At 46.3% G+C, this 18209-nt stretch overlaps 2 protein-coding genes across 7 annotated transcripts in view; one reads left to right on the top strand and one right to left on the bottom strand.

Moving 5' to 3' along the window:
* Positions 1-10252, top strand: part of LOC119170482 (uncharacterized) — a 126130-nt gene extending 115878 nt beyond the window's left edge. For all 6 annotated transcript variants that reach the window (XM_075887256.1, XM_075887257.1, XM_037421659.2 and 3 more), the window contains 2 exons: positions 2082-2210; positions 9558-10252. In XM_075887256.1, coding sequence (XP_075743371.1) covers positions 2082-2210; positions 9558-9683 — 255 coding nt within the window. In that variant the 3' untranslated portion in view covers positions 9684-10252. The remainder of the gene's footprint in view (positions 1-2081; positions 2211-9557) is intronic.
* Positions 10253-13719: 3467 nt separating this feature from the next.
* LOC119170480 (serine/arginine-rich splicing factor 5) lies at positions 13720-15597 on the bottom strand. The gene has a single exon (XM_037421657.2). The coding sequence runs from the start codon at positions 15109-15111 to the stop codon at positions 14191-14193; it is 921 nt and encodes a 306-aa protein (XP_037277554.1). The 5' UTR covers positions 15112-15597; the 3' UTR covers positions 13720-14190.
* Between the last annotated feature and the right edge of the window lie 2612 nt (positions 15598-18209).

The raw sequence follows: 18209 nt of genomic DNA on the forward strand, positions 1-18209 counted from the left end.
AGTTTGAATCAAGAGGCTTTTAAATACATTGGAAAAATAGAGGGCCAACCAAAACATTGGATTTTGTTCGATTTGACCGAAAGTATGAATTATCAGAGTTTGAATAATCCGAGTCTAGTGTAATGTGCGTATTTCTGTTGCGCCGTGGTCACATCTGATCATAGCCTGGACAGGTGGTTAGCATGCCTACTCTGCCACCTGCTGTGACGTATGGAGCAAATAAGTAGCTGCAGTAGCTGAATGAAACTCAGCTGTGTTCTATAGAAAAGCTTTTTCTGTTTCTCCGTTTAAAAAAAGGCACGATCCCACATGCCTTTTTATCAGAACTCTGCGAATGGCAAGTATGAGGTGCGAAGCAAATTCTCATGTTAAAGGTCGAGTGCGAATAGAATAGAATATTTTTCGAACATTTCTGAAATAGTTTTCAAATACTTCCAAGCTAAATTATTCGAAAAGTTGTTGATGATTTGTGATTTTTATGAGGTAGAAACTTGAAAGTGTTCCTTTTCTCTAGGTTACGAGGGTGCTGCCAAGTGGTGTACGTCTGTTGCGATATAGAGATACAATGCAGAGGCTAAATTGTATTTATTCATGCGGTTTGGTAAAACGGAGGGGGTGTCAACAATAATTAAAATGTCCTCTTAAGCTTTTTCGTTAAGGTACTGTAAGTTTCAATGTTGGCACTAAGCCTAAAATGTCCTTGTTAGTATTACTGCAGCTTTGTGTTTTAATATCTTTGGAGGCAGTGTTGCAGGCTGCTGCAACACTGCATTCGCTGACATTGAAGGCCAACTGAATTGGTGGACAAGGGCCCTTTCGAGTTTGGAGTTCCTCTTGCACTGCACCCCTCCTGCTCTATGGATGCGAGCAACGAGTGCACACTTTCGCAAACTGGGCCAAGTAGCGTTTTCACGTTAAAGTGTTGCAGGCTGCTGCAACACTGCATTCGCTGACATTGAAGGCCAACTGAATTGGTGGACAAGGGCCCTTTCGAGTTTGGAGTTCCTCTTGCACTGCACCCCTCCTGCTCTATGGATGCGAGCAACGAGTGCACACTTTCGCAAACTGGGCCAAGTAGCGTTTTCACGTTAAAATGTAGTGCAAGACATGGCCGTAAACAATACTTTTTGCATGGTAACTTGTACACATGGAGGTAGTGTGCTGTCTGTTGTACAAGAATGAACTTTGCCGATAGCTGTTGCATGGTGATGTGGGTGACGTAACGGGCAGTATTGGGCTCTTGGCACATGTTTGGATAACTTGATATTCCACCATTTCTAGAGCAATACCTATGAACTTTATATTGCTGGCTGACCTCGCAGTACCAAGGCATAATTAAAAAAATGCGTTTCACAAAGCAAGTTGATGAATTATGAAACCGAAATCATTTTTGCAGCATTAGCAGCACAGAGAGTCAGTAGCAGATGTAGTGACATCGCCACCACAAAGTATCTATGGAATCATTTTTAGAGTTTCTCCAACCTGGTTCGTTTTGTGCTCGGGTACGATCAGCCTGAGTGGGATTTTTTTCCAGGAAGATATAAATGGTGACGACCCTTCTTCATTATGAAGAATAATTTAAAGAGGTAATTTGCAGACCGAGAACAGGTACATACATTGCTTCTATTTTGCGTGCACAGAACATTCGTCCATGCGTAGTACAAACTAGTTGGGGTCTCCAACTGTGAGTCGACCAGAAAAAGTTTCTGTACCTCGATGACAGGCTTGCAGATGTTGCAAGTAGCTCCGTGTAGACAGAGCTCGCGGTCAAAGCACTGAAGAAAAAAAAGGGGAACTGCCAGAACATTAAATTTTTCTTTTTATGACTTGCTTTTTCTTTTTCTCTTCATGATGGATCGTTCATTAAAAAATTCCGATGTGAATCGAAAGTCTCACTGTTTAAATGTTTACACACCCTCACTTCATAAACAACATTAAGGATAGTAAAAGGAGGTTTCATTTTCCAGCCAGATAAATCATTATCATTCAGTAACTTGAATTATCTTTTTCGGTTTAATTGTCTCATCAGCAGGTCTCATTCTGTGCACGAATTATAGTGTCCCCTTTTTTCCGTGTTGCAGTTCCTGAAGAAGCTGAACAGGCAGGAACGCGTGGTGGACGAAGTAAAGCTAGCACTCAAGCCTTACTACAATCGCCGCGAAATCTCAAAGGAGGAGTACAAGGACATCCTTCGGAAATCTGTCCCGAAGGTAACGGTCTTTGATGATGACTTTTAATTGCAGTGTTTCTGCTATTTGTTCTAGCTCTGACCTTGCCATGGTGGTTCCATGGCTGTAACAGTCTGCTGCAGAACGCAAGGCTGGAAACTCTATTTCTTCCTGCAGTGGCTGCATTTGAGCAAGCGCAGCCCACAAAATCGGTGACGTAAATTGGGTAGGACCACTCGCAACCAAGCCTGCTAACTGCTTTAGAGCATTCGTCCCTGTGAATTCATTTGTATGTTCTGAGAGGATCTGCGAGAAAAAGTGATAGGACAAATAGGGACCAGGTGGCCAACACTGCACGCTAAGTAAGGCGCCGAACTTTTCTTTCTTAATTTCAGTGCTGGCCAACAGGGGGGCACCTGCTCTAGTGCATGTGGAGAGTGTTCTAACATGTGGAGAGTGTATAACAGAACTTATGGCAGAGCAAGTGACCTTAAAATAACTGCCCAATGCGTTGGCAGGTAACTCATGCTGAAACGTAATTTATTTAGATTTCATGAATCCAGAAAAATTGTTCAAACTAACCAAATATCGAATTATTAACCCATTGGCTTCCGTGCTCTCCGTGGCCTTTTCCTGCCTGGTATTCTGCCGGAAAACTTTTTAGCCACCAGCGGCATGGGTTGGTGCACCTAAACGGCTATAAAATTCACAAAAACACCATAGAATAACAAACCTTGTTTTATTCCTTTAACAATGCCTGATTGCATCAGGTGCTTCAGTATGATTTTCGTGTGTGAAGCACAAGGGCATGTGAAGAGCTATTTCACATTTTTGATACTCCCATGGGCTCTCGGGACTGTTTGCCCTGCACCTCATAAACTAAGCAAAGTCTTGATGGATTCTGCTTGACTTTGTTTGCCAGGATGTGCTGAGGAAAATGAGCCCATTCGGCGGCTTGTAGGCGCATTGATGAGGCCACATCAGGCGGGTTTCTTCCGCGTTTTTCCTGCCACATCGTGTTTCGAAAAAGCCGGGATAGTGCACCCTTCGCTGCTAAAAAAAAACACCCTTACAAATTGGTAAAAACATGGACAACTACGTTCATCTACAAAATAATTAACCAAGCAAAAGGCAAACACAAAATACTGTGCTGCCGTCTATGAAACAATGTCTAAAATAAACATTTTCTAGGCAGCCAGCGATTCGCCAGTAAAAGCGCTTTTGCCCTCGCCAACCCGGATGGTAGAATGCCGGCCACGAAGCCAATGGGTTTATGGTATCAAGAAAGCAATAAACAAATGGCACTATATCTGATTTATGGAATGAATCTGCAAATTTGTTATATGAATAAGAATGGTGTGATAGATGTCACTATCATCATGTCATGACTTCCTTCAGCATGTGACTGTGGCACAAGACCCACGTCTTGATCCAAAACTGGCATCAAATTAACTGCATTTTACTGTACTGCTCACCGAGCTTATGCCACGACGCTCAATGTGCCGCTGAATTTGAGCCTGTAATGAACACTAACGTGAACTGTAGAATGTATTTAGGTTAATCTAAACATTTTCATGCCTAAAGCAAATATATGTGCTTGCAATGAATACTCAGTGCTGCAGTGAATTTATCTTCGTGTCATGTGTATCTTCGTTGTAATGTGGCTTGACTATTGCTTTCAGCTGAAGTGTTGTAGGCATATCATGCTGCTGCAAGTATATCTTGTTACAGACCAAAGTTAAGCTACCAAATTTACTCAAATCTAGGCCAACCCCGGTTCTAAGCCAACCCCCTAAGGTATGAATCCCGGAGAAAAAGAAACAAGAAACTTATATCTCGAATGTAGGCCAGACAAAACAGCAAAGACAGCATTCACAAAAAGAAAACATTTATTGGATATGAGGATGAAACGGAGCAGTTGGTTCATCATCAAGATGCCACGCTTGTGCCGAGTTGTCGTCACTGATCTCTTTGTCGCTGTCGCAACAGTGCGCAATCCTTAGTGCCGTCAAGCGCATTTTATATGCCCCACTTCTTGAAAGAGCGCATGATCAAAGTCCCTGGGATGTCGTCCCACGCTACAACCACCCAGCCTGCCAACTGAGACAGCGATGCCCGCTTGATGCGGCCGGTCGGCGTCAGCTGGTGGTCCTCCTTGCTCAACCAGTCCATGTACAATCGCCGACCGATAAATCAGACACCGATAATTCGGACATGCTCGGTAATTCGGACAGTCGCGCGGCACCGCCGATGGTCCAATAGAAGTAATGTGTAAAGACGACCGATATATCGGACAGCTGCCAGATCTGCATTCGATAATTCGGACCCCGCCCGACTGTCGCGCACGCCGTATCGGCAGCCATTATCTCCTCCGGCACTCACACCATACAAAGTATGGCCTCAGAGATCAAAACGAAAGCTACATAATTGGTAACCTATGAGGCTTTATTTCGATCGCAACTTTATGCCTCAGAGATTTGTACTTAAAAATGCCCATCTTGGAGGCACGGCTTAACTGTGGGGGATCGTGTCGACATCGCGATCATCCCACATTCCGGTTCCTGTATACCCTCGCCACCCTCGCTGTGCGGCGATCGCCGCCGTTTTGTCACATGTGTGTGCGGTACAGCGTTTTGCTGAATTCTCCGCGCGTTCATATTTATTTTGAGACTTGCTTTATTTTACGTCCAGCTGTCTCACAAGATCTGAAGTTAAATGGCACCAACGGTGCCCTCACTGCCACGCCGACGAAACGCCGCAGATATACAACGCTAACCATGGCAAAGAAAGCAGCCATCATTCAGCAAGTGCTCAGTGGTCGTCCGCAAGTCGAAGTTGCTCGAGCGTTCAACATTTCGAAGCAAGCCATATCGGACTACATGAAGAATAAGGACAAGATTTTAGGCGCGACGGAGACATCATCCGGAAGTGAACAAAAGAGGGTGCGCCAAGGTGTTCATCCGCAGTTGGAAGAAGCGTTGAGCATTTGGCTTAACGCTACCGTCGCTCAATGGGTTCCCGTTTCCGGCCACCTCTTGAAGCAAAAGGCCGAGACATTGGCACTTCGCCTTGGAATCGATGGATTTAAGTTCAACGATGGCTGGCTCCGGAACTTTAAAAAGCGGTACGACCTTGTTTTCAAAAAAATGTGCGGTGAGAGCGGTGCCGTGGATAGCACACTGGTAGCGAACTACCGCAGTGGAAAGTTGGTGGAGCTGCTTCAGCGCTACTCGGCTGACGACACCTTCAACCTCAATGAAACCGGGCTTTTCTATAAGCTACTACCGGAGAAGACACTCGCCCATTCTGGAGAACCTTGCCACGGAGGTAAACTCAGCAAGGAACAAGTCACTGTCGTTGTCGGCTGCAACGCTTCTGGCACAGAAAAGCTCCTGCTTCTGGTAATCGGGAAATCGAAAAACCCTCGGATGATTTAAGGGGAAAAAAATCTGCCTGACTGGTACAAAGCCAATACGAAGGCGTGGGTCACGCAGAAGCTGTTCGCAGAGTATGTCGGAAAATTGGACCGAAAGTTTGAATTGCCAAAGCGCAAGGTCCTTTTGTTCGTAGATAACTGTACTGCCCATGCGCCGATCAGCTGTCTGAAAGCCATCGAGCTAGAATACCTGCCGCGGAATACGACTAGTATTCTGCAACCTATGGACCAAGGTATTATCAAGAATTTGAAGGTGCTGTATCGTTCACGCTTACTGCAGCGCTCTGCTTAGAGAGCCAGATAAAATACAACGTTGATTTGATGTCAGCCGTGAGCATGCTTGCTGATGCCTGGAAGGCAGTGTCGGCAGGCACGATCAGCAACTGTTTCCGGCACGCAGGATTTACATTGCGTAGTGAGCCCAACACCACCGACACTGCAGCCGAAGAACCCGACAATGCAACTGAAGAGCCGGACCTGCCGCCCAGCGCATCGAGCTCAGGTGCGGACGTTATCGACGACCTGTGAGGCTGTGGTGTTCCGATTCCCGACATTGTTACGTTTGAGGACTTTGCAAACGTCGACAGTGCAGTGTCGTCGTGTGCTGAATTGAATGACGACAACATAATTGAGCAGGTTCTGCGACCGTCAAACAGCGGTTCTGACTCTGACGATAATGACGCGCCGTGTGCTCCGGAGCCGTCGCATGTGGACCTGTCTCGAGCCCTCGCTGTTCTTTTGTCGTCGTACAGCGATCGTATCACACTGGCGGAGATACAGGCGGACTTGCGTGCACGTAAGCGGAAGTGCATGCAGCAACGCTATAACGACTTTTTTCGGCCACCGGTAGACTAAAGTGTCAATAAAAGTTTTTTTTTTTCTGACGCATTCGTTTTTTCGGACTTTCGATAATTCGGACTTATTTGCATTCCTCGTGGAGTCCGAATTATCGGTCGTCGACTGTATAATCCTCGCATGCAATTCTTGAACGGCTTGTCAATGCACACATCAAGGGGCTGCAGCTACCCCGTTATTCCACCCGGTATCATGGCGAGGTCAGTGTTCATTTTAGCCAGTGCAGCCTTGACGCTGTTGGTCAAGTGTCCACAGTAAGAGTCCAGCACAAGAAGAGAGTGGTTGCAAGAAGGGTGCCTGGACGTCGCTGCCACAAGATATTCAGCCATTTCTCGACCATGGCGCTGGTAATCCACCTGTTCTCGTTGGCCTGCACAATGATGTTTCGCAGGAAGGCCCCTTTGGCGAGCTGCGTCTTCCTCTTAAAAACGATATGAGGAAGGAGCATATGCCCATCCACTGTTCAGCACAGCATCAGAGTCGCGCGCTGCTTTTCACATCACGCAGAGTGCACATTCATTTTCTTGGCCCCTTTTTCAGAGATTGTGTAACCACCAGCACACTGGCGTTTGGTCCGCATTGCCGATTTGGCCTAGCAGATACGCTCTCGCTTCTCTCCTGCGAAGCATGAAAGGCTGGAACTCCAGCAACTTCTATTCCTAGTCAGCCGGTGACTATTGGGTGATTGAGGCGCAACGACGGAGGCTGAAGCCGGAGTGCTTCATGAATTTCTGCGACCAGCCTCGGCTGGCTTCGAAGCCTATCGTCAAAACACCTTGATTCCTTTGTAAGCCACCTCGCATTTGCCTTGAGCACTTCCGTTGGCACAGGAAGGGCAGCTGCTCGCTGCGTCCAAACAAAGTCGGCCAATGCCGTTTCCATTTCAGGGTGACGTCCTTTCCGTGGACCGGTAAAAGCCATCCTCGTTGCGGCGTACACGATGAGCTTTTGCCGTCGGCCCCTCCAGCGATGAGCATTCTTTTCATCGACTCCACGGCCCCGCTCAGCTTGAATGTTAGACGACTCTGTGGCCAGGACAACTTTCCTTTTATACTCTGCACTATATCGACATTGCCTGTTCAACGCGATTGAGCTACGCCACACACAGTCCACTCAAAGCGAGGCTCGAACTGGCAAACAGCTCGCCTTAACTCTCGCCACAAAAATAAAAATGGCGGCCTCGCGTGCGTATTTAGGCCAGGTGTTGGCTTGGCTGCCAACGACTGCAATACCATCTCGGTGGTTCTAGTTGTGCACCACTTTGCTCGATTAAAAATGTCGCATTTTTCAAAATTCTCAAATCTAAGCCGATCCTGGAGTTTGAAACAAAGAAATTTGAAAAACCTATCAGCCTAGATTCAAATTATTATGGTAATTGGAGCAGCTGCTATATTTCAATGATGGAACTGAAATACATAATGTATTAGGATTAACCCGAAACAATTAGTGGTGTATGGGCAACCTGTGTGAAATTGTGTGGCATACGCAAGTATCCTCTCGTCCATGATAAACATACAAAAGCTAAGTACTATACCAGGCTAGGCAGTCGTAATACAGAAGTGTTTGTGCCACTGAATCGGTGCTGTACATTTTAAATTACTTATTGTGAGTACTTTGTTAGCATGGATAAAACGTTTGTATTTGTGTTGGTCCTGAAAAAGTGCTGCAGTTGTGTCGGTGGCCACAGTGGTTTTCGTTGCCTAATGCAGCGAGACCAGAAATTCAAAGTTCAAAGCAGTTTTCGCTACAGCAACATGGCTGTGTATTTGCTTCAAGCTTTAAATATGTGCTCCATTCGCAATGATGTTGAATCAACTGTTGAAGCAATAGCAGGAGTGCCTTCATTGACCTGTTGGTTGGCTGCGCTTCTAGTACAAGGCACCATGCTTGTTCTTCTTTTGCAATAACTTACTGAAATTTGTCTTCATCGATATTACTGTGTGTTTATAACAAATATGAGGTATAACAAAGGTATTCTTACTATTAATAGGATGAAACTATGCAGGGTTTGACTGTGTGTTTTCTCAAACAATGTTCGGGTGTGCCGAGTCTTATCATTAAGAGAGACCTGATGGGAAAATATCAGTTGAATAAAAGGCCCTTTTTTGAAGTGTGTAACCATTCCTTATAACTAAAGGCGCAGCAGGAGCCTCAACTAAATGGCTTAGGCGGTGGTTAAGTCACTAAGCTCTCTTCATTTGGCCACACAAACTTTTTTGTTGTTTAATACAGTATTGCATCAATGACCTTTCACATAAAATTTTGCTCGAGTCTTCAGAAGTGTAATATCAAGGCTAATCTGTGAAGTATTAAGTCACACATGAATACTTCTAGAGGCCCTGTTCTTGGAACGCAAGCTTCCTTCCTAAGGCGCCCTTAAGCCACCTGCATCGACTTCAGAAAGCCATCACAATCAATGCAATCAAACATGGCAGCGGGCGCCTCTTTCGAGCCTTTGTATTATGCTTCTGTCCGAGCCTTTTTGGCATCTGCAGTGTGCGTTCTCATGTCACTAGGCTCAATCTGCTGTTGTCAAGAGCAACAGACATTCACAATTCGCCAATGAGAACCTGTTTGCTGGCAGCTATGCCTGCACTGCCTTTCCTTGTCTTGTTCGATGTTAGACCAGGGTGAGCATTTGTCGTGGACAAGACACAAGTAGACGAATGGAGTGTAGCCAAAGAAAGAGTGAATTGAGTGGGGCTGAATTTCCGTCATTAAAATCGTGTAGCTTCACTATTACGACACCATTTTGATAAATTCTTGCAGCTGCATGTTCCTTGTAGTCAATGCACTATTTCATTTCAGAACAACTAAATTTATAGTTCTTGATAGTTAACAACCCCTTTAATATGATTATTGCATAAAATTATTGATTAAAAAGTATGTGGAGCCTTGTGCTTTTAAATGAATATTAGCAGTACAGTATGCCCACCAGAAAGTCTTGAGCAAAGCTATAAGTGGTGCTCTGAGAATTTATGTAAGGACCAACTGCCTTGACTTTTTTTTTCTGTCACAAACAACAGTAGTGACTTTTTTTTTTCTGTCACAAACAGCAGTAGTGACAATGATCTTTCTCAATGAAACAAAAATTGCAGATCTGCCATAACAAGAAGGGCGAGATCAACCCTATGAAAATCAAGGCATTTGTCGAGGGGTACGTCCGGAAGATCAAGCACTACCACAAGAGGCTGGGCAGCGAGCAGCGGTACAAAGCATCCTGAGCAACGAGTGACCGCCACCTGGCTCTCTCGTCATCACCCTGAAAGGAAATCTTCGCCTCGCGAAGTGGCCACTGGAGTCTTTGCCTGGCAGCAGCACCCATCCAAGTCATCGTCATCGCGTGGTGGGGGTCACTCGTCATCGCGCGTTCTGCCAGCTGCGTGTTGTACAAAGGACAGACTCCTTCCCTTATCCCGCCCCCTTCGTCCCACTACAATGCACCGTGAGCCCTCCCTTTGCCCACTGCCCCACCATCCGGCCCAGCCTCTCAGCCGAGACAGCTGCAACGACTGGTCCACGACAGAAGAAACCCACATTGTCACCACAGATCTTTCGGCTATGGCCGCATCTTTAATACGTCGTAAAAAAAAAAAAAAAGAGAGACAAGAGAGACCGTTGTGCGTGCTTTCAGCAGTACAATCTTGTGCATGTGTGTGAAACAGTACTCCGAATGGCGCGCAACTATTAGTAACTGCTGTGCACGCAGTCTCTCTTACCCGTGCCCAGACCTTGTGTAAATAGTGTGTGTGGATCGTGCGATGAAATTAAAGACGACTAACACATTGGAAAACTGTTCGTTACTGTGGTCCCCTTTGCTCTCTCACCCCCCCCCCCCCCCCCCTTTTTTTTTTTCCTTCCGGAAGATGCGTGCTTTCAGTGATTAAGGCATTTCCATGCTCGTTTATTTTGCCAACATGTTAGCTTTCAATCGGGTAAGAGTGCAACAGTTTTTGAAAGCCAACTGCTGCTGAAACAAAGAGAATGCAAACAAATTCAAGTTTATGCTGTTTTAATAAGTTTCTCATCTCTGACTCCTGAGAAATCACTTCCCAAGTTTCATTATGCGTAGTAAGCCACAAAGAGGAAAGATGGGTGAGGAGTCCTCCTTGAAAGTCTTTGCAGTGGCTTGCTATAGCTTGGTATTTGAAGACGCCTGCTCGGGCACGTTTTATTATTAGTATTATTTACTTCCCCCTTCATTCTAAATGCATCAAAGGCTGAAGCCTGCAAGATTGAAGAACACGTAGCAGCTCATGTAACAAAAATCACTTCAGATGCTTTCATGTATCTGCATTGCAGTGTTTAGCAGAGCGCATTGGAATGGTCTGTTTTTATGAGGTTGCACAGGCAAGAAAGAACACCATCGGTAAGTTGAACACATCAGTGAATTGATGTGCTGAAAATCAAAAAGGTGCATGTCTCCATGGTGAATCTTTGGCTTGTGATGACATTTATTGTACTCTTCAATATCAACATGACGTCCACGTTGAGTGAGACAGCTAGTCTGCCGGCTAGCGCTCAGTTACCACGAGTATTACAATATTTGTACTCTAAGTCACACGAGCATTAAAAGGCTTATGTATCCTGAACAAATATCTGCCACCAAGGCTTTCAATCGAACTAAAATATTTGATGCTGTAATTCATAGACACAACCTCAATTTCATACAGAAACTAGTGTAAAATGATGAACTTACTGCATTTTTCACTGACTACCATGCCTTAGACATTCATAAACAGCCAGGCCTTAAACTGGCGTGCCAACAATGCCATTTGTCGCCAGCATATCTCACCTAGCTCAGCCCTCACTCCCCTCCCTAAAACCACTGCGACATGGGGCACCTGCAGCAGTGGTCCTAGGTGGGATATAGAACCTAAAAAGGAGCAATCTACTGTCCACTGACTTCTTTTCTCCAACCTTCCGCCATTTTCCTGCTTTCATTTGTGGTGACTGTGCGTCCACTGTTTCACTGTGTGTTCCCTCTATTTTTTTACAGTGCCCTCATTCATTAATGGCCTCCACTCAGGTGTAAGCAGCTCGGTTATTTTGATTATGTACTCTCTCCCCCATCGGCGCCTCGCTTGTATCTATTTGCTCAATTAAACATCCAATTACTACCACCCCCGCTTTCCTTCCCCCTATACATCTCTGGAAGGGCACTCGTCCATTTACTTCCTCTAGCTGCTCGTGTGTGTTCGCGGTACTTGTATATTTTAAGTTTTATTTGCACTAACAAGTATTTACTTTCGTTATTGCATAATCTCCCCCTCCCTTGAAAAAAGAAACATACTCAAAATATGATGAGCAAAAAACTGGCGATGTTTTAGGTATGGACGGACAACTGGGTGATTATCTAAAAAAAACGGGCCCAGCTGGTCTAACTCTGGCTAGGTGGCAACCCTACTTATGCTGGATAGTCCAGAAAACAGAAGAGAGACTTTTAGGAGCGAAGCTCCTTAGGGCGTGAGTCTGTCGCTCCTTCGTATGGAGTAGAATCTAGCCACCGGTGGCAGTACTCTCCCATCTCTCATCCCCTCTCCCATCTCTCATCCCCTCTCTCATCCCCTGTGGCATGTACTAGCTCTAGAGCGGGTATGTGCCACAGAGGGTACGAGATGGCAGTACTTGGAGTGTTCACTAGATGGATGCACGGATGGACGGACAGACAGACTAGCAGGCGGACAGAAGCAAGAATGGACGGAGGCACTGACGGACGCTTCGCCCCACTCATCATCATTCACTCCATGGATATGCTGTGATTTTTTTTTTTTTTTGGTCTAGGCCACCAGTTGGCCTTAGTCTCACAATATTTGAAAGCGTTCAGCGACTTAACCATTGAGTGAATCCTTCTCATTAAAGAAATTCCAGCTGTACATCAACTGTTTTTGTGCGTGTGTGTATGGGCAATGCTTAAAAATGTATGTTTTCTCATTTGTTCTGGCACATTCTATACGTAATATAACTGCCAGATTATTCCAGCCTATGTGCTGGTTAAAGCTTCTTGCCTGTGGTAATAGTGTCTGCTAAATCACAGAGATCACTCAAGTGAGTGAAATATTTATGCAGATGACGTGGCATTTTATTGAAATTGCAGATAGCTTTACTGAAATTCTGTGCAGAATCTGGCCAAGGCTACAATGGTAGTTCAAGGAATACTGGCTTTGTGAGGTAAAGTCTCGGTAGCCTTGTTGAACAAGGAAATGAAAGTGTGCATAAATCTCACAGTATGCATTGCTGAAAAGTTTTTTTTTATTGTGGTGAACATTTTCCCACATGGCATACCATAATCCTTTGTGTGTGTGTATCTATATGTAAACTCGTACACAGGCTTGTAACAGTCCCACTTAAGTTGCATCCATGTTCATAAAAGCTATGGGTGCAAATGAATAGTGCGAGATTAGTTGTCTACCAGTTGATATAGAACCTTATTTTCATTTACTTGTTAGCAAAAGGCCCATGATTGTGGGAAAAAACAATTGTGATGCTTCTGTCAAGGTTTTAGTGGCAATCATCACTGCGACTGCACTAAATTTATAGTATCTTGTCACATTACTAACACTAATGCATTCGAAACTGTCTCTTTAAGCATGCAGCTCTGCAATTCTTTCCAGATACACGATCACCTTGACTAAAGCAGCCATGCTTAAACATAAGCATGTCGTAGGAAACTCATAATTTCTTGGGTTCAATGATGTCCAAGAACTACAATACAATTGTGGAAGGCTCCAGAAACTTGAACCACCAGGGATTCTTTCATGCGCAGCTAAATTATAGTAAACAGGCCTCAAACATTTTTGCCTTCATCAAAAATGCAGCCATGGCAGGTGGGATTCGATCCTGCGACTTTCAGGTCAGCAAGTCAAGCACCACAACCACTTCGCCAATGTGGCGAGTCGCAACTAAATTTTAGAGATGGGTGTAGTTTGCACCTATGTACTGCATCTGCCGATTGTTGCGGATGTGCAATACAGTTATGCCAGTCGTATTTCCACGTACTACTCGCCCCAACTGTTTGCCCTTGCTTACGTACGTTGCACCTTTGCCAATGGTAGTGATTACAGGAGGGAAGGTGTGTCAAGCGTTATGTAACATTGACTGGTGTAATGAAAGTAGAATTTGGTTACATGACATGTTGATTTCACAAAGTGTTGAATATGTTAAATAAGTTCCTGCATTTCACGGTCGTCAATGGATTAGTCTAGCAGTGCGACGTATGCCAGACTTACCCCATTGCAAAAGTGCACTCATGGAGAACGGTTACAGCTTGTACATAATGACTGCAAACTTTATTTGTTCAACAAAGCAATCAACAACAAGCAGAGTGATAAGGGCTTTCAGTCGGCAGATTGCTTGCATGCACTGCAGTTGCTGCAGCACATTGTAGCTACAATGCCTTTACCTTTTCAATTTCATCGGTTTCGCATGGAAGATGTGGTGAAAGCTGTTGCTTTATTGACCACAAAACCCAAGGAAAAAGACTTAACGAGCAGTGGCTCTCTTTGCCACACAACCACACCAGAAACACAAACCAACCAACACTGCTTCCTGAGAAGAGCTCTTACAACGGTGACGGAGAGTTTTTTTTTTTTTTTTCGCGCACGAGTGACTATGATTAGAGTTCCACGTGTAAATAGGCTGGTAGTACCTCTCGCTGACTCGAAAATGGTGCCAAGTGGAATCACGGTTAAGAACGACGAAATGAGCAATGTTGAAGCGATGGTTGCTGTTTCAGTCGGCGTGTCCCGACGGCGAATGCGAGCTGCTGGCTTCTTCGCAGGGACCAATATTGTTTTCTTGGGCTTTGCGGTCGGCTCGGTCCTCAGGTTGATCGGTATCAGAGCGATTCTGGTCTGGGCCCACTCGACGCTCCCTGGACGACGATCGTGAGCTGAGGCGCTTTGCCGGTGAACGCGGCGACTTCGAGCGGCTCCGACGATTGTTGCTAACTCGGCGTGGCGACCTGGAGCCCGAGCGGCTGCTGCTCGGGCGTCTCGACGAAGAACGCGAACGACGGCGCGCAGAGGCACGTTCGGAGCCGGACGAAGACCTGCGGCGACCCGAGGACTGGCGCGGTCTCGAGTTGGACCTTGAGCGTCGCGGCGACCTCGAGCGCGAGCTGGATCGGCTAGAGCGGCGTTGCAGGCGTTTGGTCTCCACAAGACGGATCCTCCGTCCGTCCAAGCTCACGTTGTCGAGACTTCTCAAAGCGTTCTTCATGTCTGAATAACTGGCAAACTCAACGACTCCCTGGTGGCGTCGCAGCTTGTGCGCGTCCGTGTACGTCACGTCGCCCGCCTGGCGCATGAAGTCTTTCAAGTCCTGCCAACTCACACTGCTGCTCAAGTTCTCCACAAGCAGCTGGTAGTTTGTGCGAGTCGGAGGCCCGAAGCGCCGCGAACCACGATCGTAGTCCGGAGGCCCGCGCCGCATGCCCCTCGCCAGCTCGACCGTGACTCGTTCGCCCATGAGCCGCTTGCCGTTCAGATCGCGCACGGCGTCCTCTGCGTCGCGGTAGTCGGTGATATCCACGAACCCGAAGCCATTTTTGAGAACGATGTCTTCGATGCGACCGTAGCCTCGAAAAAAGCGCTCCAAGTCACGTTCGCGAACGTCGTAGTTGAGCCGGCCTACGAACACCCGTGTCGCCATGGTTTCGCCTCAGTCACTGCAATCACCGATACCGTAAACACGCGAAATGAGAGGCCGCCAGCGACCGCAACTCTCCGATGCTTTCAGCGCACGAGGACCGCACTCAGACGCTGCTCCAGGTAGGTGTTAATCAGTGTTTGAAACATGGAACCTGGGTAGAACGGTTCGTGGCTCGACTACAGCCCAGCTGTAGGGCGATACGAGTCCAGAAACTCACGTGACGCGTCGCACCGCCCGGCACCGTCGGTTCCACCAAATGGCGATCGGCTGCTGCACGGAGGCCCGCCGTGCAGTGAGGGCACTTCTCTATGGGCGTTGGCGTAGGTCACTATCCCGCATCATCCTTCGTTGCAGCTGACGTTCTCAGCAATCCCAAAGCCGCCGAAACCATGCAACGAATACGCTCCCTGCAATCTGATTACGAAGAAGACGAAAGCGACGAAGCTTGCTGGCTCGCGCTGCTGGGGTGATACAAAAAGCAAAACAGTTGTGAAGGCGCCGAAAGAACAACTTTTGCAGTAAACTCCCGCTAGAGGTGCTGCTGTACTTCACTCATTGAATATCTCTGCTCTGAAAGCTGCAGTCGTATGCTGTAGTGTTGATTATTGCGGCTTCTATAAGCCACATGAGTATTGTTTGGTTGTACGTGACTAGAAAATGAGTAGACAGCTGATTTCTGCACAAACTAGATGTGTTTGTTTTGTGCTTGGCGGTGCGACTTAATTGTTCGCGAGCTTCCAGCATATGTTATCGGCTGTTATGCGGTTGAGGAATGGAAAATTCGATTAAATAAATGCATAAGTTCATTATTGCTATTATCATTAGTGCTATTATTATTTGTAGCATTTATATCATGATTGCTTATTTTCTGCACCTATATGTGCGACGTCCATCCATCGCTTGCCGTGGAATCGCACGCGGACGCACCTACCATTCTCTTGTAAAAGACAGTCTCGCTATTTGGCTTCTGCTCAAGGTGCAAGTACTCTTTGTGGACAAGTATAAGCACTGTGTAAAGGTTCGTTGCCACTGTTAATATTATTTTGTTTGGCTGAGAATAAGCGATGTCCCGATAGCGAACGAAATTTATCAGAATGTTCAAGTTTCCGAAATGGAACGAGCACACAATTGTGGTTCTGTATTATGACTGGGCACGGACGGAGGGACGGATGGGAGTATAAAAGATTAAAAGCTTTCGCCTTATAGTCATATGCCTAGCATGTAAGACTACTGACGACCATGACAGCAATTGTGGAGGCGTTGATCGACCGTTGTCTTAACTGCGAATTCGCACTGCAGTTTTACTAATGCAAACATCATAACTTTACGCGTGGCTCAATTGAGTGAATTCAGCTTATTTTGTTCTTGTTGTATCATCGTACATTTTAATTTACGCAACCACGCACTGTCAGTTATATTCATGATCTCGCAGGTGCACGAGCGCTGCTATTTGGGCAGCTGCTCTTTGCACCATTTTTCTGCTATAAAGCCAGTAAAACGAATTAAAAAGTTGTAAGTCTCATGTAGTACTGCATAATTAACTATAAAATGTGTTCCAGTGGTTGTGCACCAGCAGAGAGAGGGAAGTTACACCGCGTAGCAAATGTCCCCCACTCTCCACTCGCTAACCAAGCGCTGTCACATACCTGTTCGGAACAGTGGCATCACGGCGGGGCAGTTCACCGCAAGGTCCTCACCAGAAGCCGGTGTTTTGCATCTTTTATTCACTCTTTTGTTGCTGTATGACGAGGTGCGCTGGGGCTGTATGAGAGGCCAGCGCTGGATAGGTGGCACTAATAAAGAGCACCTGACGGAGAGTCGCGACACAACTCAGCTGCTCGCGCCCAAACGACTTGCCGCAGTGTACCACTCTGAGAGCACTCACGCGCGCCACTGCCCTTCTTCATTTTGGAACAAAGGGCTCGAAAAGTCATTGAGGCAGTAATACTGCACTGTGGTTTAGAAAAATACCTTTTTTTCTGAAGGCTATTCTCACATAAAAAGCACTAAAAAACGGAGAGAAGTCCTGTGAAGTGGACTGCGTATATGCATATTGTCGCGACGTGAAGACAGAGGTCGTATTTGAAGACGCCGAGAAAGCAGCAGCGGGTCGGTCTTTTTATTTACCGCGCGCCCGAGAGTTTCCTCGTCTTTCTCGTTAATGCGTTCTGCATAAAAGCGTGCAAATGCACGTATGCACTGTCGCCTTCGTCTTTCTCGCGGGACGCACGTGCCAACATAGTGTCGAAGGGACGGTGCTGTGCCGTGATGGCAGCTCCCTCATCCTCATTTTCTGGTTGCGTGCTGGGTTTTGGGTTAATGCTAATGCTCACTGACATGCCCTCCCGTGCTGCGACGATACCACGCTGCCAACATCTGCAGTAAAACAAAACAACGGCAGAGTAAGCGGTATACCTGCGTCAATTTTTTTCTGGCATCGTTTGTCCGACCTGTCCAAGGCATTAATGCACAGGGAAGTTAATCAAGCAAACCACCGAGGCAGCATAGCACGTGTGGTGTCACGCTGCTATTCTTGAAGGCGCGGGATAGTTTAGCGAACACGGTGGCTGCACTTCGATGGTGGTGAAATGTAAAAAGAACAACCGTGAACCACGATATATGTGCGCATTGGAGAACCCCAAGCGGTAACAATGACGATGCGCACACTATAGCGTGCCTCGAAATTACATCTTGTTTGCCACATGAAAACCTAGCAATTATTGATGCTGAACAGACACCTTCACTTTAGGCAGACCCAGGCAAGCGGAAAAACTGAAACTGTGTGTTAGGCGAACTAAACAACGAGTAAAAATCGAAGACATTTGAAACTTCTCTAACAAGGTATAAATTTTGATGTTACTTAGCCACGGCAGCCAGTGAGGAAAAAAAAAATGGCTCCGTATCTGCATGTTACACCGCAAATGTCGTCGAAAGACGATAGTCTTGCGTCTGGAGAGAGTGAACAAAACGTTTATTTGAAGTTCTGCGCAAGAAAATCGTTGAATGGTATTCTGAAGGCGCTGCGTTAGAGTGCCTCGAGCGTGCAGTGGAGGCGAACGAGCGCATCAAGTCACTTCAAACGTGAGACATGAGCGCTA

This window comes from Rhipicephalus microplus, chromosome 2, assembly GCF_043290135.1.
Source record: "Rhipicephalus microplus isolate Deutch F79 chromosome 2, USDA_Rmic, whole genome shotgun sequence".
NCBI lineage: Eukaryota > Metazoa > Arthropoda > Arachnida > Ixodida > Ixodidae > Rhipicephalus > Rhipicephalus microplus.